This window comes from Gigantopelta aegis, chromosome 6 (genome assembly GCF_016097555.1).
Source record: "Gigantopelta aegis isolate Gae_Host chromosome 6, Gae_host_genome, whole genome shotgun sequence".
In the NCBI taxonomy this organism is placed as follows: Eukaryota; Metazoa; Mollusca; class Gastropoda; order Neomphalida; family Peltospiridae; genus Gigantopelta; species Gigantopelta aegis.
Window position 1 is genome coordinate 70545268 of NC_054704.1, and position 27576 is coordinate 70572843.

At 35.2% G+C, this 27576-nt stretch overlaps 2 protein-coding genes across 5 annotated transcripts in view; one reads left to right on the forward strand and one right to left on the reverse strand.

Annotated features, from left to right (window-relative positions):
- Nucleotides 1-8941, reverse strand: part of LOC121375175 (translation initiation factor eIF-2B subunit epsilon-like) — a 32935-nt gene extending 23994 nt beyond the window's left edge. The window contains exons 1-3 of one of the 3 annotated variants that reach the window (XM_041502458.1): nucleotides 8643-8924; nucleotides 4261-4385; nucleotides 3533-3718 (exon numbers count right to left, since the gene is read on the reverse strand). In XM_041502458.1, the coding sequence (XP_041358392.1) occupies nucleotides 3533-3718; nucleotides 4261-4385; nucleotides 8643-8765 (434 nt within the window). In that variant the 5' untranslated portion in view covers nucleotides 8766-8924. Of the gene's footprint in view, nucleotides 1-3532; nucleotides 3719-4260; nucleotides 4386-8642 lie in introns of all 3 variants that reach the window. The other 2 variants (XM_041502459.1, XM_041502460.1) reach the window with 2 other exon arrangements.
- A 342-nt stretch (nucleotides 8942-9283) lies between these two features.
- Nucleotides 9284-27576, forward strand: part of LOC121376218 (UDP-glucose 6-dehydrogenase-like) — a 48017-nt gene continuing 29724 nt past the window's right edge. Inside the window, exon 1 of one of the 2 annotated variants that reach the window (XM_041504033.1) lies at nucleotides 9284-9299. Coding sequence is in view for 1 of the 2 variants with exons in the window: in XM_041504032.1 (XP_041359966.1) it covers nucleotides 27140-27234 (95 nt within the window). In the remaining variant the exon portion in view is untranslated. Of the gene's footprint in view, nucleotides 9300-27127; nucleotides 27235-27576 lie in introns of those variants that run through there. The other variant, XM_041504032.1, reaches the window with a different exon arrangement.

The following is a 27576-nucleotide window of genomic DNA, read 5'->3' on the forward strand; positions in this document are numbered from 1 at the left end:
TTGTAGTCCACTTTAAACATGTATTTCTCCCAACCCAAACCCTGTTATTTTTTTTTTTTATTGGACAAAAACATTAATTTGATGGGTCCTGCAGTGAACCTATATTAATAAAAATAGTCCTATTAGGCTGACATTTGCTGGGGTGTTCTTTCAACAAGCTACGGACATTTTTTTTAAAGTTTGCATTATTACTTGATATTATTTATTTAGGCTTGACCGCCAGCTAATGGACAGCAAATCAAATATTCAAATACATTTACATCGGGTCGCCGTAGTCTTATCGCAAATTCATTATGGTCGTTAAAAATTGGGGTAAAAGCCAATGTCTGATACTACATAATAGTCCTCTGTTGATCTCTTGTTCAGTAACACATACGTAATGTTAAAATAAAATACGGCAATGTCACTTTGGTCTTTAGCATACTTATATGTTAATAAAACGGCATTACGTTGCATACTTTATTAATTAACATTACGTTGCACAATAACACCCCCCCCCCCCCCCCCCCAAATTACGTTTTGTCACACATCCCATAATTCCAACTCTCCTTAGTGCACGTTGAGTAGTTCTCGAATGACCCCATTATTCAATCGTAAATAATAAAGAAGTAACATACCGCTGGTCGGTAAATGTTAATTGTTCACCGGATCAATTTTATTAAGTCTCAATATCTATAATACGCAATCTAATAATATCCCAGCGGAACTATTACATTGTAACAATGTTCAAACTCGCACGTGCTGTTCGTCACATGGTGTGACATCGGGTACGGCCATTACTTCAAAGGGAGTGAGTAGCACATTTAAATTAGGGTGGGTTTTTTCACTTAATTTACTACTACTGTAGTAACGGGTTTTTTTTAGGGGGGTTTAATTACAAAAACCGTACCAAACATGATTTTAATTTTTTTTTAAATAATAATAAAATATCTGGGGAAAAAATACGAAACATATATGTACACACCTTTTTACAAAATAAGATCGTCTGCTTAAAATAGCACAGCAAATGGTAGTGCAGGGTGCACATTAAGTCAATACTTTTACTTTCTACGTCCGTAAATCCCAAATATGTGTTAACGCAAATGGATGGATTAAAACAAAAAGTTATATTCTTCTACCAAAAATATATTATATCAGACAATGTAGGCATTATTACTAAAAACTACGATACAACAGACTGTATCAAAACAGGATACACCTAATTTGCATATCCAGGTCAGAGTTGTTCGTCACGTGTTCATAATCGATTGGAAAACCAAAACGAAACTTTTTCGATGTCATTTTTAAAAAATATATACAATTAGCTAAATTTGTAAACATTTTTATGAGTTCAAGTGTCCACGATAAGAGCAACTTTGGGAATCTTTATTGGGAAACTGTTGGGTTGAAGGGTCTAATTGGGGAAAAGTTTGATATTGGATTGGGAATTTACGTTCACCGGCCCCAAAATGTATAGTAGTTTATACCCTGGGATGGGTCCCTAAAGGGGGTCAGTGGGGCAAAGAAAACGTCCGAAGCAATCGGGTTGACATTACGGAAACCGACAACGGCCGAAGTGATTCTCATTTAAAAAAAAAAAAAAAAACTGACTGAAAAAATTATTTCCACAATTTCTCTGACGACGGAAATCCGTCTCACGACGGACAGTTAACAGCCATGTATTGAAAAACACTAGCATTCTCCACCTTTGTCAAAGATCATATTGAGGCTGCTTCTGATATTAGGTTATGGCGTAACAGGATTGTTATGGTTAACTGCAAGAATAAACTTTTAGTCCTCATATTTTACAGTTTCTCAAGTGTTAAAGAAAAGAAAATTATGAATGAAGACAAAAAAAACCCTGGAATTTATGATTGATTTTTAGGAGAAAGGTACAGCTCATCTGTAAAACAAATGAAGACGAGTTTCATTGCAAAACGTGATAAACGCTGTATTAAAAACCATTGTGCAAACACCACTCAGACACTGTTCGTGTAGACAAACATAAATTCAAATTCAGTTTTCAGCAAAACGCGATACGATTGTCTGAGGATATATGGCTGATTGCAGAGAAACTGGAGTGGTGTTTATGGTGGTTTGGAATAAAATGTTTTTTTAGGATTGGGTGTGTATAGTGGTGTTTATCGCGTTTTGCGATTAAACTCTTCAAATGCTATCTTAGGCTGGATTAGTCAGAGGACTGATCACCCTCGATGGACTCCAGTTTTTCTTCTGCTTCAACAAGTATTTCACAAGTGGTACAATTCAAGGACAATGATTATGTAGTCCTGTTCATGGGAAAGTACATATTAGTATTTATCCTATAACTTACCCATGATATCCATGTCATAAACCCATGTGATAATTTAATGTATTAACACAGTTAATAATGGAATGCAAATTTGCAAGGTCTTTAGGTAATGTGTTGCTGTGGATGGGTCATTTGTTTACAAGCGTAACATTTTCAAAGATTTAGTTAAAATGTGTGACGTCAAACTAATTTGTGCTAATTGCGATGACGTCATATTACCGATGGTGGCGACTTTAGCACTGTGATTTACTAAATATCGAATGAAAATGTTATTTTAGAAGTGTTATAGGATAAATAAAATTCGCTACTCGTGTTTTTTAATGTGTAAAATATCAACCTTGTCTAGTTAATCGGTATTTGTCTCGGCAGAGCCGTGACAAATACTGATTAACATACATGTACACTTGGTTGATATTTTCCATATTAAAAAATGCTTGTGACGAATCCTCTATATAACATAAAAGATCTGTTGCTGTTTTTTGTTTGGAAAGAGAAGCCTTTCTGGAAGGAACAATTTTCTTCTTCTCACTCGTCCTCTTGAATAAGTGTTTAAATAACCATATGTAACAGGCTTTCTTTTTTCAATTTATTTCTGTTCTTATATCCAATTACAGTTCAAGCACACTGTTCTAGGTACACACCTCAGCTGTCTGTCCTGGACAGAGGCTTAATGGTTAGTGAGAGAGACAAAACAGTGTAGTGGCCTAACACCTCCCTATTACAGCTCACTGTAGTCCTTAACCATATAACCGAAAATAAAATGTGTTGAGTGCATCAATAAATAAAACATTTCCTTCCTTCTTTAAGTCTGATGGCTTAGCCTCTACATCACACCAAGGCTGGTATAGTTTTTGTTCAAAATGTGCTGTGGTATAGCTAAACAAATACCCGTTTCCTTCAGTAGTTTTTTATGCTTATATGCAGTCAAAGGTACAAGAAAAATGTTGTGGGCATGTACCGGTACCCCAAGCTATTTGTCCAAGATACATATTAATGTTTCGTCATTTATAAATTACAATAACAGGGCTAGGCTCGGTGAAAAAAATGTTTCACCAAATTGTCTATTAAACTTAAAAAATTGCAGAAATCAAGAGTTACTTTCTAAAAAATGTCAATTATTCCATGAATGTTTTTCCGCCAAATTAAAATAAAATTTGCCAACTGCTTTCAAAATTCGCTAGCCCTGACTATAACATCAAGATTTATTTTATGTGTAACAAAATAACACCAAACGCTGCTCACTTGTGGTCATCCAGCAATGTTTTGAGGTTAATGTTTGACACCAGGTCACCACTAACAAGAATGAAATCACTGCGAATCAGCGACTTGGCATCGATCTCTCGCAGAGCGTCACCAACAGACAGACAACCATCGGACAACACTGGAGTGACGGTCATCGGAGATCCACTATCACTCCATTTAGAATTCCTGAAAACCAGCAAAACACAATCATTTATATATACAGGATGCAAATTTAGCAGGATTCTGTCCTTCCATGAATCCCTGGTTTCGAGTTACACAGGGTATTATGGGGTACATTACAAAATATTATGGGGGAGGAAGGGGAACGGGCATTTGTCAACAGTTGCTTAATGTTTCAAGAAAAAAGGTCTTGCTATCATTTTTATTTATAAAGTAAAATGCAGCCAGTCATTGCTATTTAGATCTTTAACCAGTGACATTCTGTTTAATATTTATTACCAAATCAAAAGCAAATCATGATAAATACAAACAGAAAATCCAATAACATCAGTCAAATTACATCACAACGACATGGAAGGGGGGGGGGGGGTATCTGCTAAGTGACTTTAGAGGGAGAATGGTCTTAGCATTACAAAATAATACAATGGGGAGTGGTATTAAAATAAGTGCCAAAACTTGCATTAATATTTATGTAATTGCTGAATGGTCCCCATTGTAAAATAGAGACATATGAATAAAAAGACGCCATTGTCACTACTGATACTTACTTGATGTGTGTTCTGATCTGGTCTGCGAGGTGACAGCAGAACACAAACACTTCCTGCACACTTGATGCTGCGAGGAACTCAAGAGTGTAGTCCAACAGTGGAACGTTGACGAGAGGAAGCAGGGTCTGAAAGGAGAATGACATTACCATTACAATCAGGCCATTGTTATACAGGACTTAAGATAGCATCCTGCAAAAAGCGGGTGATTCTTTTACATTTTAACTTTATAATGTTCTAAAATACTTCTCTAAGGTCATAATTTCACACACACAGTCCAAAATCCTCCACTTACCCTTAACTGTCGTTTCCAGCAAGCCACATATTTTTTTTCCAGCAGAATATAGTTTTAATTTTTTTTTTTTTACAGCAGGCCACATTTTATTGAACATGAACATCTTCACATAGGTCATTGGCAGATGTGTGTGTGTATATATATATATATATATATATATATATATATATATATATATATATATATATATATATATATAAAATAAATAGAAGATAGGTTCGATCCCCGTCGGTGGACCCCATTAGGATATTATATATTTTTGTGTATGTTTGTACTATTACCTTACAATCCTTGAATTTTTGTGTCACTAATAGAATAAAAATGATTTTCGACGATTATTTCTTTCATATTAAACTGACAAGTAAATATTTTGTAAATACCTATTTAATGATACTCTACCTAATTTAGCATTTATTTGTTTGGGCTCTCATTGATGTATAAGGTGGTGTTTACTCTTGAAATTAAAATAAAGATGTCGGTAAACAGGAGATTTGTGACCTTTATTGGAACAGACTATAACACATTTTGATGGATATGTGTCAATTTCATTTACCCTTAAACAAACTTTTAACTTAAAACTGCAAGATAACTGATTATTTTGAATTGCAGTATAAATTATTAATTTTGACCAGCATATTTAGTGAATACAAATTCAATATAAATAGAGTAGAAATTTATACAATCTTGCAACCACTTAAAGGTGCTATATCAGACGTTATATGTGAGCATCTGCTTGTGATAAAGATTCTCCAATAAAAATTTATTTTCTACTAGTAGATAAAATCATTTCCTATAATTATTTATGGGATATAGTTAAAGGTGTAGTCTTTAAATGATAAAGCAAAATTTAATAAAAACATAATTTTCAATAGCTGTCATTATGCAACTTTGAGATAGCACCTTTAATACCGGAAAATAGATCACAAACTCAAAATGGTTCTTGACAGTTTTGCTCAAAAGTTACAAATAAATGTCTACAAATATTTAGTTTTGGAAAGGAATTGGGGTAAACCATCATCAGAAACGGACCCTCACATATTGTAACAGCAATGAAATTGACATAATATATGTTGACCAAACTTTGTTATAGTCTGTTCCAATAAAGTGCACAAATCACCTGTTTACTGACATATTTATTTTAATTTCAAGAGTAAACACCACCTTGTACATCAATGAGAGCCAAAACAAGTAAATGCTAAATTAGGTAGACTATAATTAAATAGATATTTACAAAATATATACATGTCTGTTTAATATGTAAGAAATAATCGAAGAAAATCATTTTTATTCTATTTCCGACAGCACTATAGTAGAAACGTGTGTAAATTTCTCTTAGTTATATTTATTTTAATGCATGACATTATATTATCATGCCACATTTATAATGGTGGTATGTACATATATGTACAAGTTAAAGAGACATGCCTAGTTTCAGCCCATGAAAATTAACACTAAGTTTAGTTAATCTACAAATCTGTAACACATTTGGATAAAGTTACAATTGAGTGAAACATGAGTCTGACTTTTAAATGGTGAAATACCCTCTAAAAATAGACAAAAACTCAACTCCATAATTGTTACCTCTCAGATGAACATGCATTTTTAAAAATATGAGAAATACATTTTGTGATATTAAAAACACCAGGATGACCAAAAACACTTTGAATGTATGGAAAGGAATAATCTGAACAATAAAATCTAAGTAAAGTATGATTTCAGTTATCAAAAATGGCTCTAATAGTAAAAAATATGCCCTAGTGTTTAAAAACTAGGGTATGTCCCTTTAAAATCATAAACAATAATGATTTTTGTTTCAGTGACCTCCCTTGACAAACATATTCAATATTTGTCATACATTTTGAAGTGTCTAACTACTTATTTACATGGTTTCTTAAATACAAAAGTAATATTGTTGTATATTTTGATACCCACAGATCATTTCACAAAATACTTCTTATGTCTTCTTCAAGAACTAGATATTTCTAAACTGACATTTCACAAAATACTTCTTATGTCTTCTTCAAGAACTAGATATTTCTAAACTGACATTTCACAAATGAAAATTATTTTTACTTGAAGTGTCTCAACTATTGTAGTTTGTAATATCAACATTACATGTATGTAAAACAAGAAATAACAAGCATTCTGTGAATACTGCTAAAGCGAAATATGTCTACTACCAGACTCAACATATTTTGTTATCTTACACTTTATCTGTAACAGATATGATAAAGTTATACACAAAATTTCAGATCAAATTAGCAAGGCATTGTGAAAAAAAAACATCCAGAAAACTGTATGTGGGACAGACCTTAGATGACAAAGATGAAGCCTATAGTCCCCTCCAGTTGCAGTTTTATAAATAACTCCTGTGTCATTACCAACATTACCGATTATGAACAAACAGAACTGAAGGTTAGTTTCTTTTTTTTAATTAAAAAAATTTCCATATATTATTATATCTCAAAATATTTGCATATCTCCAGGGAACATTTTGTTCAGTAATGTGTTGTGATTCACTGTACAAGTTTTAAAACATTAAACAGTAGTTGCTAATCAAATTGCAATTGACTAGAAATATTGCTAATCAAGATTTTAAAAACAAAATGTTCCATGATCCCATATTATATCTCAATTGTGTGTCCCGGTACACAATGCTTACAACAAATCTGCTGCCAGTGCCAAGTAGCGCTTTTTAAAATACAAAACTATTTAGCAGCATTGAGTTTGTACCAGGGGTGGGGAAAAATTCAATTGTCAATCGGTCAAGTGGAAACCTTTTGTTAATTTTAAAATCCTTTATAATTATTGGATACACTACATTGAACAATCAACAATAAATACATTTATAGATTATTTCAGTATATTTTATGCTATTTCAAGCAGTTTGTATTGCACAAAAATCTCTTGTTTTGGACTAGGACACTTGACCTTGATGGCTCTCTCACCAAGAATGGTGTTATTGTTAACGTCTGTTTTATCTCTTGACCGGCTCAGCAACTTTGACAAAACTAATGTCTAGCCTTGTGGCTGTGGATTGACACTACTGTTACTGTAGGTCCGACTTCAGTGACTGACGATATATACTTAGGCAGACTTTAAAATCACAGACGTCTGAAACACCGGCTATATTGACCACTATTTATTTATTATTTTAAATCATGCATGAGATACCGATGTCTGGGCAGGCCGGTCCACTTAACAGATAAGAATTTGTTCCAAAAATAGAAAGGGTGCTTTGGACCGACAAGAATGACAAAAGTGGGACCGGCAAACACAAGCTTTTAAAAAATAATTTCGTTCTCAGAGATCGAGAATCGGTCCCAGACCGGGAGAAAAGGGCTTTTTCCCACCCCTGGCTTGTACATGTAATTTGCAGCCTTGATTATAGTAAGATTTAATTTTCTTATGTTTTTGTACCAGAATAAGCTGAATTATACTCAGTGTTTCTGCCAGAAAGACATTTTGGGGTATGGCGCTATGTTACTGAATGCAACCACAGTTAACAGGGGCTATGGGGGGCCTCCTCCACAAAGAAAATGGGTTACATTTAGGGTTAGGCTTAAGAAAATCATACAATAATGATAAGAGTCATTCATTTTGTCAAAATGTTAACTTTAAAAAAAAAAGGGGGGGGGGGGGTATGGCACCATACCCATTTTACCCTCTGGCAGAAACCCTGATACTGAATGGCAACATTCAGAGGAAGGACTTTCCTTTGAGAAAAACTCAAGCTATTAAAGTTTCTTAGGTTTCTATGACCAGGTTCATATACAAAATACAAAAATTTTAGCAAGAGGGGGATGTTAGACTGTGGTGAGCTATATAATATATTATGATTATCTTAGTAATCTACCATAAAACTATATGTTCTGAACCACTTCTCAATGCAACAATGAGTTAATTACATTAATTAAATCCCCAAAGGAGTAAAAATACAAAATTCTTTCCAGTGTCTGGTTTTATTAAACACGTAAAACAGCTGTTGTAATGAATAGCCTGGAGTATGAGTATGACGCAACATCGTCATTAACTATTAACCACTTTTAATAAAAAATATTATAAAGTCTAGCTTTTACAAATAACATACTCGTGGGTGTTTTCTTGTTACTGGTCCAAATCGCACATTAAAACTATCGGCTATAACAACAGCTTGGACAATGTCTTCTTGTTTTAAGTCTTCACGTCGATTTGTTTTGCCTTTCGGCGCCATACTTGACTGGTAGTTCCTTATCCCTTCGTTGTATTCGAGGCACCGCAGTAAATGTTCTGAGAAATATACTCAAAGTACTAAAAGTACACTAAACTGAGCGCTACATTTTAAATCAACCTCTGGCAAATGTTACAAGTGCGGTCTGTCTTCCTAAGTAAGAATATTGAGAGTACACTTTATTCAAATAAAAAATCAAAGCCTAAATTTCATAAATAGTGGGCGCGTCTCAAATCATAGGACGAAATGTGTAACAAAAAGTAGATACTCTATTATGGAAAATAGGTAGTTCTACTTGATAATTAATTTGTAATTATCAGTTAAAATGAAAAATCATTGAACAGATATTTAATTATGCAATAAAATTCATAACAGTATATAACAGCAATTATGCTAAACCTGGATATTTGTTTTCGTATAATTAGTGTCTAAGTAAGCAAAGTCAACACCCCTTCACCCATTACTAAATGGACTTACCCTTAAGGGAAACGTCACTCTGATTTTGTTTCCGGTCACGAAAAGTTACTTTGCTGTTCGGTAAGTAATAATTAATATAGATTTAATTCGATGACTGAAGAAAAAAATAATTTTCTTCTCCTGAATTGATAGTAAATGATGTGTTAACACTACTTAATAAATTAATTAAAAGTACAACCCACTGGGCTGAAATTATAGAGGGTATCGTCAATAACCCTAATTCCGTTATGCTTGAGCCTCCCGTCCCCGGTGAACTTGAGGTTTAATTTCTCTTGCTAGATCAAGGCTTCTAGATTATGGTAGCCCCACTCCCATGGCTAGTGATATTTAATTTTGGGTAGGACTTTCCTTTGGCACTGTCACGTATAAAGAACATTACAAATACTTATCATAAATAGAGACTAGGTTTAGGGTTAGCCTAATGACAGTCACGTATAAAGAACATTACAAATACTTATCATAAATAGAGACTAGGTTTAGGGTTAGCCTAATGACAGTGCCAAAGGAAAGTCCTTCCTATTTTGTAAATATGAATATCCTGCCCCCACCCCAACCCTCCAATAAATTAATCAGTGTTTGAGATTAAACATTTTGGGCAGTATCCCAGTTAAATACTAACATTTCAAAATCTGGTATCCCACCTGAGAATTTAGTATCCCACTTAAATGAAATTCATATATTACATCGTAACAAACTTAGACGACATTGTTCTCATTCCCAGTCTATTGCTACGTTGCTATTACTCCAGTGTAGCATTAGACTAGGTACGAGCTTGAAAATATTGTTATTCAACTTCACCAGTAAATGATGACTTTCATTGTTTCAGCGAAAAATAAAAACTCAGGATTAAAAAAAAACCCCAAACATTATATGGTATCCCAGTGGGATACTGGGTTATTGAAGTCTGGTATCCAAAATTAAATTCTGGTATCCCCGGGATATCGGGATACTGTTAATCTCGAACACTGTTAATAATAGTGTTTTGAAGCTTTATCTCCTTCTTTATGTGAGATATCTAATTATTATTACTATTATTTAGTAAAATTGTGAAGTAGGGCTAATGATTTTTCAGTCAGTTTAGTAAATGTTTTAAATCTAGGATTTTATAAAAATTTGAGAAGCCCTGTTAGGTTCTTGCAATCCACATCAGATTTTGTCGCTCATTTGTTATGTTTCCCTTCACAATTCCTCATAGCGAATTACACAAACTTTGTCAAGATAAACTTAAGCATACATAACATATATCGTATCGGTATGTATTATAGCGCAGTATGGGTTTTGGTATCTTTAAATAGTAATTGTGCATCATCAAATAAAAGGGTAACCAGTCAATTCGTACCATAGTCATTTCGTACCCAATTTTACCATTTCGTACCCAAGTCATTTCGTACCCTGGTCATTTCGTACCATAGTTATTTGGTAATTTCGTACTATAGTCATTTCGTACCATGGTTATTTCGTACCATGTCTGTTTGGTAATTTCGTACCTTGGTCATTTCGTACCTCAATCATTTATTGTAAACTATGGTACGAAATGACTAGTAACCAATAAAAGTAGGGTTAGGTAAATAATTAACTTTTCTTGGTTAAGAATGTGCACATAGCATTTTTAATGGCCATTTTGGGTGCTGATTACAAATCAATTGGAATTTTTAAATTCCGATGACATTTGACCCCCAGAACCGTAATTTATTCAAAATGGCGGCCAATAATGGGCGTTTTGGTAGTTTTCTCACCTATTGAGATAAATGTAGTATGTAATATATCATTGTAGATGTTTTTCAGGTCAAGGAATTTGAAAATCACACTTTTAGAGTGATCAGAGGCTCAGCGACAAGAGTATGTAACATTTCACTAAAACAGCCTTTAACATTTCGCTCATTAAAACCTGAAAATGTTCCATTCTCAGCTGTACATCACAGCATCACACTAGTGCTTCCAACAAAAGTTCATTAATGTTATCATGCACACTTTCATTGGGTTTAATAGCATTCTTTATCGAGTTCTGTAGCTCAGTCACACTGAATTTCTGAGTTCGGAATCTACCAGTAGCATCATTCACACGCCTTTGCTGACGTATGTCTGGGGCTAAAAGTTCTTTCTGCGATAGATTATCCAACAAATCGAGACTGTCTGGGGTTAAAGGCCCACAAATTTGTGCAACTTACAAGGTCCTATAATATTCAAGAGCCTAGTATTTTTCTTTTGCTTCAAATCTTCCTTTTTTCTTAGGACAAGTCCTTTTGATACCCTCACTGTCGAAAGGAAATCTTTCTCCAACTTTCTCACAGCAACAGTCTGTTCCGAATTACTAGCCCATTTCAACTGTTCCCTTTTTTCTTCACATGTCATCTCCATGAATGTTGAATCGAATAAAAGACTGTTCGTGGTAATTATATTCTTTCTGGACATCGACATGACTGATTCTGTTCCACCACTGACCTTTAGCCGATTATCAAGCCGTGCAAATTCTGTTTCACAACCTAGATTTGTGACAGGAGCTAGTTCCATTTTCGACAAATTAGGTAGAGGCAAATCTTCCATCCCTGCTGTCATCGGTACCCCTGGTATTTCTGAAAAGAATTTCATTTCCGAGAGCTGGTGACGCAAAGAATTGAGGACTTCATCGATCACAGCTGCTAACAATCGTTCTTTCCCATTCCCAGTTCTCGAATTGTCACAGATTGTTTCCATGTCGGGCAATTTTTTGGCAAAGAAGTCCTTCACCCTTTCCCAGTTTCTCTGTGCACTGAAGCCCTGTTTGTCTTTCTCATCAATGCCCAATAGTTTCATCAATGGGAATATGATAGTTTGTCCAACTAGTTCATAAACCTCGCAGCATAATCTGAACCAATCGCTTTGAAAATACGTGGATACAGCAAGAACAAGTTTATTTTAATGAATGTCCACCACAGCATCAAAGAATTCCAGGATGGATGTTCTCATTCGGAGAAACTGTTTAGCAATCTCAGCTATTCTTCCGAACCTATTTGCAGTGAACCCTTTGAATCCACAATGTTCGATATCGTTCTGTTCCATCCACTCCATGTATTGGGGATATAGTGATACACAGTGACCAGCAAGGTATGGATGCTACATGCGGGAGAGCAAAATGCCCTTTCTCCAGCAGAAAGTTTAAGAAGGTTGTCACGGGGATCCTATAATACCCGTAACTGAATAAAACACGATTATCCAAATATCTCTCCTAACTGTATAGCTATTGGATCTCTCTGTATCGGGCAGTCTAATACCCGAGTGGCTCGGCTCTGTGTTTAATCAGAGATAAGATCTTATATAAATATATATATATATATAGCACGTTTAGTTCACTAGAAACACAACAAAACACAATACACTTTGGAATCTGTTTTAACACTACGCTGACAAATGTACTTGCCGCAGTAGTTAATTAACAACAACAATATAATAACAACCCAGAGCTAATCACTTAATTAGTTAATCACTAGGTGTCTAGTTTACACACTATTCTAATCACTTCACCGTGATACAACGCACATGTGTGATAATTGAGAAACGCTGCCAGGGGAACTTAATTAATAAAGGAATTACAACTCTATTCCTAACTGGTTAATTTTTAATTAACCCTTAACTAACTCTTACAGTAACTTTGTAATACAGAATTAATACTGGTATCTATCACAATAAAGACAATAACCTACAGTTTACCTAGGTCCTCTAGGATGACTGGCTAAGCTTTAATATTTTAGAACAGTGAAGCCTACAATTTACTTCGTCAGATTACCGGAAACACTGTCTAAATAATATTGGTATAATACAGTATTAAAATATTTAAAGTCACATCAATCACATCAAGGTTATACAACAGAGCAGAAAAATATATTTACCAGTCCAGACGGACAAACGTTCCCCGGGAGCCTTCCAATGTTTCTCCCCGATATCTCTAAAATCCTATCTATTTATTAAAAAATCTCAGAGACAGCGAATATCGCCTGGGGGCACAACGCGGTACCTCACCTATCATGTGATACAACTCCCAGAGACGGTATATTTTCTTAGATGGCCAGACTTACTGTCACCAGTTTGCCAGAAATACCACGGTCATAAACCGCACTACCGGAGTTATTACGTAACTACTGGCCACATGGCTTCCACACCTGATTTGGGTGTGTATTAGGGGGCACGGTCGCGTGGAGGTATTACGTAACCAAGCTGCACACGGCCCTCTAAAACAATTAACATCGTCACAGGCGAAAAGATAAGAGCATGTTCCGTCACAAAGGTTCTGCACTCCAATCTTCTGCTCTACATTTCAAAAAACCATATCACATCATGATCAGTTGCTAGCACCATCTGTGCTGAGCATTTTAGGATTTTCTCTGAAGCTACACCCAAATTATCAAGCAGAATTTTACAATCACCAGCCCTGTCTGTAATCCAGAAATCTTATTACCGAGTTGATTTCATCTAAGGTTGAGTCGGTGAACAGAGCCAAACACTTCAGTTTAAAATCGTAAGTCTTGGCCCCATCCTCACCTGAGTGACTAACATTCTCTGTATAGCCAATTGTCAAAAATGTTCGCTCTCCTTGACCCATTAAAGAGATGTGATCAGCTTTCACGTCATAAAGTTTGTGACCACCAGCCGTAGTCGTATCATCCAAACCTACAGTAACAACCTTCTCCTCTTTATTTAGCAAATGTTCTGCTACAAGTTTCAAGTTAAGGTAACTTGCATCTTCTAAATACATCCCTATACACCTAAGGAATATATTGTTCAAGTTTCTGCAGCTTCTCCGCCATCTTTTCTTCGAAGGCCGCGAGTCAACAATATCGCCTACATCATCACTACTCTCCTCACTGTTGTCAAACGCTTCTGTTTCTGATGGCAATCACCAGTTTTGATCAAATACCATATTGGCTGTCCGTACCATGATGCCTGTTACATCATTTTGACTTACTTTGAATTCGGAGAGACACTGAACAATACATATCATTAATTTCTCATTGATAGTTTTACGGGTGGTTCTGATATTCACTCTTGGGAAGACTAGATTTTGGTCTTCGTGCATGTCGTCATTTCTAATCGAACCCCTAGTGGACCGCCTTGATGGTGTTGGAGTATCGAACTGGAGTTTACCAGTAGTTAGGAGGGGAGGTTCATATGTTGAATCAGCTACTGTTGACTCTGGGGCAGGTTCCTCCATTGCTTCATCTTCGTCAATATGCATTGCTATTGTCACACTTCCCATTCTCTCTTTCTCAACTTCCTTTTCTTTTTTCTCCGCTGAAGACCTCCTTGTCTCTGCTCGTTTTCTCTTCTTCCGGGACAGATTGCTACATAATCCCCGTGACAATTATCTATGTAAAAGTTCTCATCCTCCTGCGTCATTCTCACACCATATTGATCTTCCATATTTTTTTGCTGCTCTTTTGCTTTTAATCGAATGTCATAGGCCCACATTGTCATAGAGTCATTAAAGGATTTTGCCTTCTTGCACCACAAATCAGTTTTCGGTTTACTATTTCTCTCATATTTAGCCATTGTTAGGAAAGTATCATAGTCTGATTTTGTTTGTTTTGCCAGAGTACGTGCACTTTTTGGATATACATTCTTAGATATCCAATCATCGCAGACTTCTAGGGCTACCACATTGCTTGCTTCATTTCTACTAATTTGATTTTGACCCCTCTCTACAGTCCTACATAGATACATCATCCGTCCTAGTAAGAATATTCCAGGGGGAAGCATTAATTTGAGTTCATATTCGGGCACTTCTTTGTATATTTCACCAAAAAGTTGTTTCTGAGAACTGCTTCTTGTTTTGGAAACACTTGACACTAGTTCATCAGTCATATTTCTTAACTGTGAGATACTAGAACTACACCATTTGAATCATGTTTAGCAAACAGATAGTAAGTTTAGCTGAACATCCAGATCTGGAATGAAAAACACCCGAGAAAAACAATCATGATCAGAATGAATATTTTAGGGAAAATATTTTTTTCAACCTCATTTGTTACCCCAAATCATTGAAATCGGATTTCTAACCCCTCCAGTCCAGTTCAAAGTGTAATTTTCGTATTCCTTGACCCGAAAAACATATAAAATGATATGCCACATGCCATATTAGTCTTAGTCTAGGTAGTACTAGACCAAATAACTTCCGGCTGGGTCAAAGTTCGAGGTGCACCGAACTTTTGATAGAGAAGTGAACACCACAAGTCCTGTGATTGGTTATAAATGTGAGTGTGTTGGTTGTAAAAAATAATAGTTTTATCTGGGTTAAAAAAAAATGCAATTTTATTTCATCTAGTACCAATGTGTCAAGTAGCCTTGTGCTTGAAACATGTATGGGGTACCTGTAAAAAAAAGTAATCGAATTTTGTGCGGAACTAGGGTAGTCATAGACGCTACCTGTTATCTCAGAAACGAGCAGCTTGACCCCCATTTTTTTCTGATTCACTTTAAGTGTGAGGGGTGGTAGTATTTATATCCGTGGCGTTTATGTCGGTTGATACGTTGCAGGTAGGAGTTTTAGCCACATATGTTACTATTGTCGTCTATGGGATTTGATTTGGTAGTATACACCCTCTAGGGAAAATCGCAAAACACAGCCATTTTTGGTGGCCATTTTAAATAAATTAAGGTTCGGGGGTCAAAGGTCATCGAAGGTAAAAAAATTCCAACAGATTCCGATTCAGCATCGAAAATGGCCATAGAAAATTCTATGCACAAAACTTCGATCAGATTTACCCAACCCTAATAAAAGCTATGATGTCAAATGCAGAAGATTTTGTTGACAAAAGTATTTTTTATTGATAAAAATAAAGCAGTGTTTACAATTTGCCAGTTTGCAGTAAATGTAAGTTACTGTTAAAAATACCATGAAATTAAAAGTACTATTTTCTGTTGGTCACTTTTTTAAGATACATAAACATCTCTGTGTCTCTAAATTTTCACAATGAATCAGGGTTGAAAATTAGTAGTTGACCTTTATTGGCTACGGGCGACTAAGAATTTGACAAAGGTAGTCTGTTGTGCAACCATTGATTTTAGGGTCTGGCGAGTATGGTACCAGTTGAAAAAGAAACACACTGAAACTTTATCGAGTGTAACAAAACACACTACAGATCTGACACCAGAAGACATAGAATATGTTCTAATAGAACTTTACAGAACTATTTTATTTTTTACAGCGCCAAAATAATGAATAAATCTCAAATAACATTTTATTGGGGGTAAAATTTCAGAGTAAATTAAAACAAAAATTCTTTACAAATTACCATCAAACTGCATACATGTAGGTCAACAGGTTTTAATGCAATTGATGGAACATGCAAGGTAATCTGAATGACAAAACCGTAATACATGATCAGGGCCGTATCTCTGCACAAAGCAGAGTCGAATGAGCATTTGGCAAAATAGTGGATGATTCCATGGATCTCTATCTAGTGCCTCATCTATAGAGTCATTCCATGTCAAATCAACAAATGGCCCACGCACATCGGTCTCAGATTCACTTGAAATTTGTACCAAACATGCCTCAGTTATCCACATGAACAAATTTCAAGTTTGAGTTAGTTTTGAAGGAATGGACATTTTCCTAACTATGGTATGAGTTAAATTTAGCTGAAAAATGTCCGCTGTAATTTTCCTGCTATATTTCAAGACCTATTATCTCAGGACATAATGGACTTAGAGCCCTGACAGTTTGCATGGGCACTAAGGACTGATTTGTAGCAGACTGGTGCTTTTTAGTCATCAGACTGAATGACTGAATACAAATGAAAAATGTAGAAAATGCAAGTTTATTTCACGAGCACCCATTTTCCAGACTCTAAAACAATGTCTTACTCTTACATTCACTGCACACATATAATCTTTTTTGTCTATGAATTCCACACGAATCACTGCATAATTGTAAAGTTTTACATCTATGTGCTGTTTAGTTATGGAATAACACCCTTCCGAAATCAGAAAATGTCTATTACTTCAAAACTATTTGAAATACAGAGCTCAAACCTGAGATTTGTTTATGTGGATAACTGAGGCATGTTTGGTACAAATTTCAAGTGAATCTGAGACTGAAGTTTGTGGGCGACCTCAAATATTTGTTGATTTGACATGGAATGACCATATAGGAGAACAGCCACTCCTGATGAAATTGTTTACTGGGGGATCGACACCCCTCTTGCATTGCCACAAAGAGGACTGCCATTCCCAGACTAGTTCACTAAAGCACGCGCAGTTCTACCTTTAGTCTCTTTGTACTGTATTATCTTTTACTTCAGAGACAATGCATGTCAAGCAGCATACCATGGCTGTTCTAGCATTTCGTCTTCACCCCATATTAAAAATGAGATTTAATATGAATAATTTAATGGTACTTTGTAAAGTAAATTTTTTTTTTTATACCGGATTTCTTTTTTAAAATTTGTTTTTATTTGAGTTGGTATGGGTTTAAAACTTAATAACATGTTTTTATATAAAATTTAACTTTATTCATTATGAAGTTAAATGCCAATTCATCGGTTTTCTTTTGTTGCAAACAGACTATAGTATATACGGTGAGCATATGGTTATTATTCAACAAAAACATTCTAGTTTTGATTTTGGCTGTCCAGTTAAATTTCAGTGTGATAATTGGAGGGCTAGTTGAATTTGAAAAGGGCCAGTAAGATTTTTCTTCAACTGGCCCTGCTGTCGACCATACTTTCCATGTTAATTTTCAACCCTGATGAATTTTAGTCTCCTGCAGCACAAGACAAATTGTTGTCTGCTACTAGTGAAATAAACACAAGACAATTGGACCACCCCTACATCAATCTATTTCTATGGACATCTGAATGAGTCGCCTGTCCTTATTTTACATGCACTGCATATGATTATATTGGGTCAGGATTAAACGATGTTCAAGTGCATATTACATCTTAAAATAATATCTATAGATTCAACATGAAATGTGTAGTGGACATTTATAAAAATAATAGTGCTCAATAATAGTCAACAAACAAAAAAATCGAAGGGCTGTCATATTTACCCCACTGTATCAATGTACAAATAGTGATTATGCTTGCACAATTGGGCTATATGGTTTACATGTGACAATAGGGTTGAAATTTATTGTAATAGCAGAGCTCACGCTGTTGGTAGCCAAATTAGCCACTGGCTAATGTTTTGAAAACATGGCTAGTAAAATTTGCAAGTGGCTAAAAGTTTGGTTACATAATCTATCCCGACACCTGATTTGATAAAGTTTTCCTTCTGTCCTGAGAAATTGCAATTTTCAAACCATAAAAAAGCTACATGTAGTTGTCATCAACTTATCTACCAAGTAAGTACATTGTTCAAGCCAGATGGGTAACCAAAAAGTTAAATCAACCTGCTAGCACTGCCGACAATGATTATCTGAAGAAAAAAAAAGTCAATTATTTTTATTTCCTTTCACATGCAACAGTTCACCAATGAATATTCTCCCACAGTATGTCCCATCCTTGTTAATGTAATTTTATTCTAGTCCGAGAAAATGATTTAGTTTTAGTCAATTTTTGAAATGCCATGATGTTTTGATAATGTCCGGACCTGTTTTGTTATGGATCAGGCGCATTATTAGACCAATCTTTTTTTGTATAAAGTATTGGACTAAAGTAGTGTTGGAAATAGAACAAAACAGATTATCATTGATTATTCTTTCATATTAAACTGACATTGTGACAAGTAAATATTTTGTAAATATCTATTTAATGACACTCTGCCTAATTTGGCATGTACTTGTTTGGGCTCTCGTCGATGTAAAAGGTGGTGTTTACTCTTGTAATTAAAAGAAAAATGTCAGTAAACAGGCGATATGTGTACTTTACTGAAATAGACTGTAACAAATTTTGATTGACATATGTCAATTTCATTTACCCTTAAACAAACTTTTAATTTAAAACTGTAAGTTAACTGACTATTTTGAATTGCAGCATAAATTATTAATTATGATCATCATATTTAATGGATATAAATTCAATATAAGTACATTAGAAATATACACAATCTTGCAACCATTTAAAGGTGCTATATCATAGTTATATGTGAGGCTCATCTGTTTGTGATAAAGATTCTCCAATAAAAAGGTATTTTCTACTAGTAGATACAATTATTTTGTTAGAATCATTTATGGGCATATAGTTGAAGGTGTAGTACCTAAATTTTAAAGCAAAATGTAATAAAAAAAAAAATATATATATATATATGTTCAATAGCTGTCATTATGCAACTTGGATATAGCACCATTAATACATAGCACCTTTAATATCGGTATAATAGATCACACACTCAGAATAGTTTTTGACAGTTTTGCTCAAAAGTTACTTAGAAATGTCTACAAATATTTAGTTTTGGAGAGGGATAGAGGTAAACCATCATCAGAGAGTCCCTCACATATTACAACAGCAATGAAAATGACATGTGTCAATAAAAATTTGTTATAGTCTGTTCCAATAAATTGCACAAATCACCTGTTTACTGACATCTTTCTTTTAATTTCAAGAGTAAACACCACCTTGTACATCAACTAGAGCCCAAACAAGTAAATGCTAAATTAGGTAGAGTATCATAAAATAGATATATATAACATATTTACTTGTCAGTTTAATATGAAAGACATAATCGATGAAAATCATTATAATTCTATTTCTGACACTACTTTCGTACCCTATGTGTAGGCCTACTTTGAGTTCGCTTCTGTCAAAAAAGGGTGTGACATTGTATAGTCTCGCTAAACAAATCTTACTAGTTACGTTCCTAAGATGAGTCACTGGCAAGCATATTATGCCATATATGCAATGTAACTTCAATATGCAAGCATTTAAATAGCTGATTAAAGTAAAATAAATTTGTATAACTCTTTAACGAGAACACTAGCAATACAAATATGGTTTTAACTTAATTACCATAATAACAATAAAAACAAAATGGCCTATAACAGCTGTGAAAATGTGGACAATGTCTGACATGTTAGTGTTTCTTAAAAACAACATGATTCTGGACTGGACAATCATTGATCAGTTTTAGGTCGAGTACTCTGACTGTAAGAGAGTAAAACGGACATTTAAACAGTTGGCTAAAGCAAACTATATCAAAACTGTGCAGTCTGTGTCTACCAAATGGTAGTCAAAGATTTCCACTCTAATACAACAACAATCCTATGTTTGACATTAAATATCTTTACATCAATAATTTTTGAGTTCATTGATAACAGATATTTGACATATTAAAGGACTGTCTCAAAATTTCATCACTTTTCCCGAAACGAATAACCCTCTAATACTTAAACCTCCCCCCTCCCCCCTCCAAATGAATTTAGTTTGGGAAAAAGGTGTTGAGATGTTTTGGGCCGCAAAAGTTGAAGGACGAAATTGACAAGATATATCTTCCTACAACTGAGAGTGACGTCATGTGTGAAACATGTCACAGTAACGAGAAGTCTTATGCTGCGTTTGGATGTGCTTGGAAATTCCCGACTTATCAAACCGTAATTGCAGAGACTAATAATTATAATGTTCATGTGTAGTTCATAAAATTCTTCGTTAACTGTGGTTTCTAATTTCACTTAATAATATAAAAAAAAAAAAATAAAAAAAAAAATTCAACATTTCTGTTTTCATCTTTTTGTCCGCTTGGGTGTTTTACCCCCTCCCCCCCCCCCCCCCCCCCCCCCCCCATTCCATGGGTTATTCGTTTAGGGAGAAGTGATGAAATTTTGAGATGGTCCCTAATTAATAAAATACACATGCTCACGGATTTCATCCTGTAGTGTGTGTCCAATTGTCCATCTTGCTCTCTTATGGTCAGAGTGCTTGGGCGAAATCAGTATAAATGAATAGTGTTTTGTATTTCCTTTCTGCAAAACCTTTTCACTTTTGTATCCATGGATGTGAATATTTACGTGTATTCGTCACCTCATATTCATGATATGTATCATATTTGCCACCATGTGTATTCGTTACACCTCTACTAATAGCCAGCCCTCATTAACTGAGCCTGTATATACACGGCTGCCACAGGGATTTATCCAGGAACTCTGTGGGTCCGAACATGGGGCTCCTTCCCAAAAGAAATTCCCAATTTCTGTACGAAAAATACCAAATATACATTCTCAATTCATTTATTAACTTTGACATTTACAGTTCATCAGTGTGACATACAGATACATGTACATATATATTATATACAAGAGATGGTATAATGGTATAATGAAAGGTGTCGACATAAAAGGACAGGGAGCATATAAATGCTTGTGTATAAAACTCTGTATTAATAGAGACTATGTATACATGTATATATTATATATATTTAATTATGTCTGTTCTGATAAATTAGTTTAACACTGGTGTCCTGCATCATTTAGTGGACTGAAAACATCCCAAGTATGATTTACTCGCGTTAATTTTCCCAATCCCATCAGTCATGAGACCATGGCAAATATCCCGGATAAATACCTGCACCATGCATCTACTGATTTAGCCACTTCTGTGTTAAGTGACGAAGGTGGTGACCTCCAATACTTTTGAATTAATGGAATTAATCTTTGTACCCAATATTTAGTAGAGCTGGGTGGTATTGAAATTTTAGGTTTGGTATCAGTATTTTTGGGGTGATTTACCTCTGTATCGGTACAGTATTCGATACATTGATACAATACCAATACCGATATCGAGCAGTATTTTTGGTATACTAAGCTTTAAATGCATGCTCCAGTTACGTCTCACTCGCTAAGTTCATCTAAATAAAATTCCATACACAAGACCCTCATCTCTCTTCTTTTCAGCTATTTTGCCTTCGTCAGATATATATTGTTACTGCTTTAATAAATGGTGGATAACATTTTTCAATACCAAAATTTCGGTGTTTTGAAATTTGCTTAAAGGAAGGGACAATCAAGGCATTTGACCTGGTATGCATGTTCAACGACATATAATGCACATTATTGCTCAATATCAACAAGTATAATCGTACTGTTAATTAATAAAACGGTTAAATGTGATGGCTATTATATATAATGGGCGCAGCCATTTTGTACCATCCCAGTGAATACGCCCTCTGGCGAGCTGGTGGTTACGTAATACGTAATGTATCATGTCAGGAATTAGTCTTCGAACTGAAGAAACAAAACATACCTGATTTTTGCGGATGCATCGCAATATTCTGTAATAATAGTCATCCCAATAAGCCAGCAACAGTTATATATTACTTTTAATACAAAATAAACCACCATTGTCAAAGTGTTGAAATAACTGTATTATGGTTTGTACATAAATTAACCCACGTACTGAAATAATTGTAGTGTTTTCTTAGTTAATTGGTCTTTTCTTTCCGTGGCCTGTACCTGTGGTTCCTGATTGGCAGGTGTATATTTAGACGGTCCCCAGACACTGTGTCTAGACACACTGAAAAGACGTGCCTCTTTTATTAAGATCACAGGGTATTGTGTGTTAACCGCACGGACATGCCTCTAATCGTAATCGATCAGCCGTCTTTCTTTATTACTGTAAGTAATTCTGTAAAACCCTTGATTAAGTAGACTTTCCCATCTGAAATCACATAACTGATCAATTACGTAGTCCCAAAGAAAAGAAAATTATCACTTGTGTATTGTGAGTGGTCATTTTTGCTCGAATGTAGCAAAAAAATAGGCTTAGTAATATGCATGTTTTCTTTGGATTTTTTAAAAATGGACGAAAGACCAGTTTAAAAAAAGAAATGAGCAAATGATCATATAATTATTGTGTAACTTATATCGTTGATTATCTACTGCTGAAATTATTGTCCTATATTGTCCTATATTGTATTATAGTTGCTTATTGTATTCCGCCTTGTACAGGTACTCAAGTCCGTTCACAGGACTCGAGTCTTGCTAGACTCGACCCGTGCCCGAGTACTCGTGGAGACCCTAGTCCTGGATGGAGGAGCCGACATAAGTCGAACATTCCCATAGATGGTACATGTATTCTAGTCATAAGAAGTTAAGGGCCACATGGATATTGTGTCTGAGATGGGTACCCTTTCGCTGTGCCAGTGGTATGGAAACGCTCTTGCAGTTAATAAAGATTGAATGGCTCACTTGCAGGCATCTCACTACTTATCTCATGGATATGCTATCATTCAGACATGGCAGGACTCGACCACAGTCCAGAATGCTCAGTTTACGCCTTGGTGGCATGGTTATCAGAAGCCAGATTGCAAAGAAATTTATGTGTTAACATAAAAAAAGATTTCCATCAAGGGTGATTGATCCTGAGACCCATCACACCTCAGACAAGTGTTAACATCTTCCACTGAGCTACATCCCACCCATATTAAGTTTGGAGCATATTTGAATGTTGTCAATAATCGGCTCACAGGGTTTCTGCCAGAGGGTAAAATGGGTATGACATTTAAAACATTTAAGTTCACCGTTTGACAAAATTAATGACTCTTTATTATTACTGTATGATTTTCTTAACCATACACCTAATCCATTTTATTTCTGGGGGAGGACTCCCATACCCACTATCGACTGCTGCAGTGCTCTACAAAGCAAGTTCAAATTACTGGCCAGTAAAGTATAATATTTTAGTCGCCAGCCACTTATATTTAGTAGCCAGCTAATATATACATGTACTTGTAATTAAATCAATTCATCTGCCATTTTACGGTACATTACTTATGCCGTAATTGTTATTAGGACCACATTCTAATGAACTCGTGAAGGGGTAATTCTAATTGTTAAATAGTAATTACAAGTTACTGTTTGTGTCCGGTTCCACTAAAACAGTGAAGGACTATTAACTATCATTATCAAATTCCGTACCCAATAATTTTATTAAACGAAATTAAGCAAATTACTATTTTAATGGCACTGCTGAGATATGCATTAAAATTGCAGTACTCATTAAAAGTTAAATAAAAACATTGTGATAATAATTGCCAGGCTTCAACGTGTTACTAGTAGTTACCAATCGGCTACCTTACTTTTGGTTTAAATAATATTTATTTTCGTCACATACTGCCTTGTGAATCTGTAAATACTGTTTTGTAAATAGTTGTGTCTTTAAAGCCATCTAAAGTCGAGTCATGAAAATATAAACATGTTTTCATCCTCCACTGGTAAACATGACTTCCGACGTGATTAATACAACATTCATGATTGGACACGTCGTTAACGTGGAGGGACCCGATAAGCATAACATGATTGGAGCGCAGCATAACGCATATATAAGTCGACATTTAAAATAATTAACGTTTGAGTTTGAAACAGACAAGTAAAGACACACAGTGACCCAACAATCTCATTAGTACGTAAATAAAACCTGGCTCTAAATGGGACAGGACCGACTTGGTCTAAAACTGAACTGGGACCGAATTATTTCCAAACGCTTGAAATTCAAGTTAAGGGAGATAACATAACGAAGTATTACCTCCCTTCACGTCACCGTTATTCATAGTCCAATTAACTTGTCTCAAACTTTTATTTTTCCAACAAACTACGGATAGAAAACACGTTTTATGGAAGATAAATTGCTACTGGTCCACTGTGTTTTCCGATGTCCAGTTTTGTTTACAGATTAAAGTAAAATTATTGGACAGTCGTCAACTGGCGAATATGATTTTATTTTTTAGATGCCAGGGAATGTTTCTAGTCGCCATGGCGAGTATTTTACTCGCATTGTAGAGCACTGTGATTTTGCATTCAGCAAAAACATTGTAAATACAGTCAAACTTCGATAACTCGATTTTGAAGGGGACGAGGAAATAGTTCGAGTTTCAGGGTGTTCGAGTTTTCAAAATTAATATATAAGAGTTCAAATTTGAAACTGCATTGCAGCTGGTTGCAGCATTGCAGCTGGTTGATTTCGCTTAATATTGTAAGAAGCAGGCGCTTCGCTGCCTACCTCTGAACTCTGAAAATTATGCATCCCCAGTTGAAAGGTGAATTAATATATCAGTCTCCCCACCCCAGCTGTTGGCATCTTCGACGCCTGTGGTACATTCATTTTGCGTATATTGTAAAAGTAAGTAAATAAAACAAAAAAGATAACCCATATGAATTTGAAATATATGCTTGTGGATATAGGCTACATGTATTTATTGACAGGAAAAAAAAACGAAAAAAAAGAAGGCATTTACATACATATATATAAATAACAGAATGAATGAATGAATGTTTAACGACCGCCCAGCACAAAAAATATATCGGAGTATTGGATGTCAAACTATGGTAATGCAAAGAAATAAAGTAAATAACAGAAAGTAACGTTGAGGTATTTTACAGGTGTCAAAACATGGCGGAACATAACTAACAAATAAAACACTGAATGCCGATTAACACTATAAGTACATTTGTTTTACACAAAATTATTTACGCTTCACACCTCTACTTTCTTTCTCCAATCTGGCCACCCACCCCCATTTCTGGGCCCTATGAAAATTGCTTGGATGATTAGCAGAACTTTTTAAAACTGATTTGGCAAACCCCACATGACCGGGTCCTTCCCCAGATTGCTCGATCTGTGATGTATCAATTTTTAACATAACTGAATGACTGGTAATTGATAAACATTAACTGATACATAAATAGAAAAGCTAAAGTTTGACACTATTCACACCTTTAAGAGTAAAAACAAACAGCACTAACAATTATTACAAATGCTCTTTGAAGTTAACCAGACTGTGTCTGTGTCTGTATTATGTAGTGAGGCTCTCCACCACGGACGTACACCGACTACCAAACAAAGGATAATTTTGTTCCACTTAGTCGGCGATCTATTATTCTGTAATTATCACCTTACTCCTCGACAGCCCAGGCCACCTGAGACAGGTGCACTTCGCTTGATTGACATGATTGACAATACATTTGTCTTTAAAATACTATCGGCAACGACAGTTTGATCAATCTACACGCATCAAGTTTTAGAGGTGCATACCCTATTAAATCTTTATGGTGGGACCAAAAAATTACGTCGAGGTTATCGAGTTTTCGAAGTTTGAGTTTTCGAAGGTTGTTACTACTAGTTTGTATAGCATCTCGGCCGGGACCGTCGCTTCAGATCGAGAAATCGAAGGTGGAGTGATCGAAGTTTGACTGTATTTTAATTTCATAGCGCCATACCAAAAAATGTCTTTCCGTCAGAAACACTGGCTCATATATTTCTGTATTTCTAGTTTCAATTAACCTTTTCTAACATAAAAGCAAATATTCTGATATTCAGTGAGGTTTTCTTTGTCATATGATTTAAGTTTTTGATAGTGTTCTGTACACTTCAGGAATGAGTTTTGAACTTTTCTCCCATACAGTACTGACACCTTGTGTACCTATAGATCTATTTATCCCTGGTAAGTGATATGTTTGATCTTTACTTAGGATAAGCTGGAAGAACTACATTCAAATCTTAAGTACATTAAGAGAAATTTTAACAGAAAAAGTGAAATTATATATTATACACAATTGCATATATTATGTACAGTATCTATATATAATGCATGTCTTAAAACTTCAACAAGCCTTGAACAAGGTCTCATTACGGTTTTGCCTACAGGATGCAGCTCTGGGCTTGGATAATATTTAACAGATGTTTTGTCATAAGTTGTAACATAACACATACACAGACTCTGTTGACACTTGATGCTGCTTTCTCGTTTTGAAGTATTAGGGTGTGGCATTTCTTTCTCTGCACCGACATGACTACGTGTATGTGGTGACATGCATCGTTGGTGTGATCATTGTGTGTGAACGTTTTCCCCAGATCTTGTACTGGTGCAGTACTGATGCATGTCATGCTTTTTTTTTATGGACTGAATCACCACTTATGTCTGATATATATGTACATGACTGAATGGGCTCTACGTACAACTTTGTGTACACATAGCCCTAAAGAATTTCATTGAGTGAGGTCATGAAGCCGGTACGCTCTGACATATGGCAGCAACATGTCTCCTGTGTAGACAACCCTGGGATTAGAAGTGATTCACAGACAGGATACCCTTTGCAGTAAGTGTCTGGCTACCATTTATGGTTTATGGTGTCTGGCTACCCGGTACTATTTATGGTTTATGATGTCTGGCTACCCGGTACTGTTCATGGTTTATGATGTCTGGCTACCCGGTACTGTTCATGGTTTATGATGTCTGGCTACCATTTATGGTTTATATTGTCTGTTTACTGTTTATGGTTTGTGATGTCTGGCTACCATTTCTGGTTTATAATGTCTGTTTACAGTTTATGGTTTATGTCTGGCTACCATTTATGGTTTATAATGTCTGTTTACTGTTTTTGGTTTGTGATGTCTGGCTACTATTTGTGATAAGATTTAGCCTGGTAACTGTTTATGTT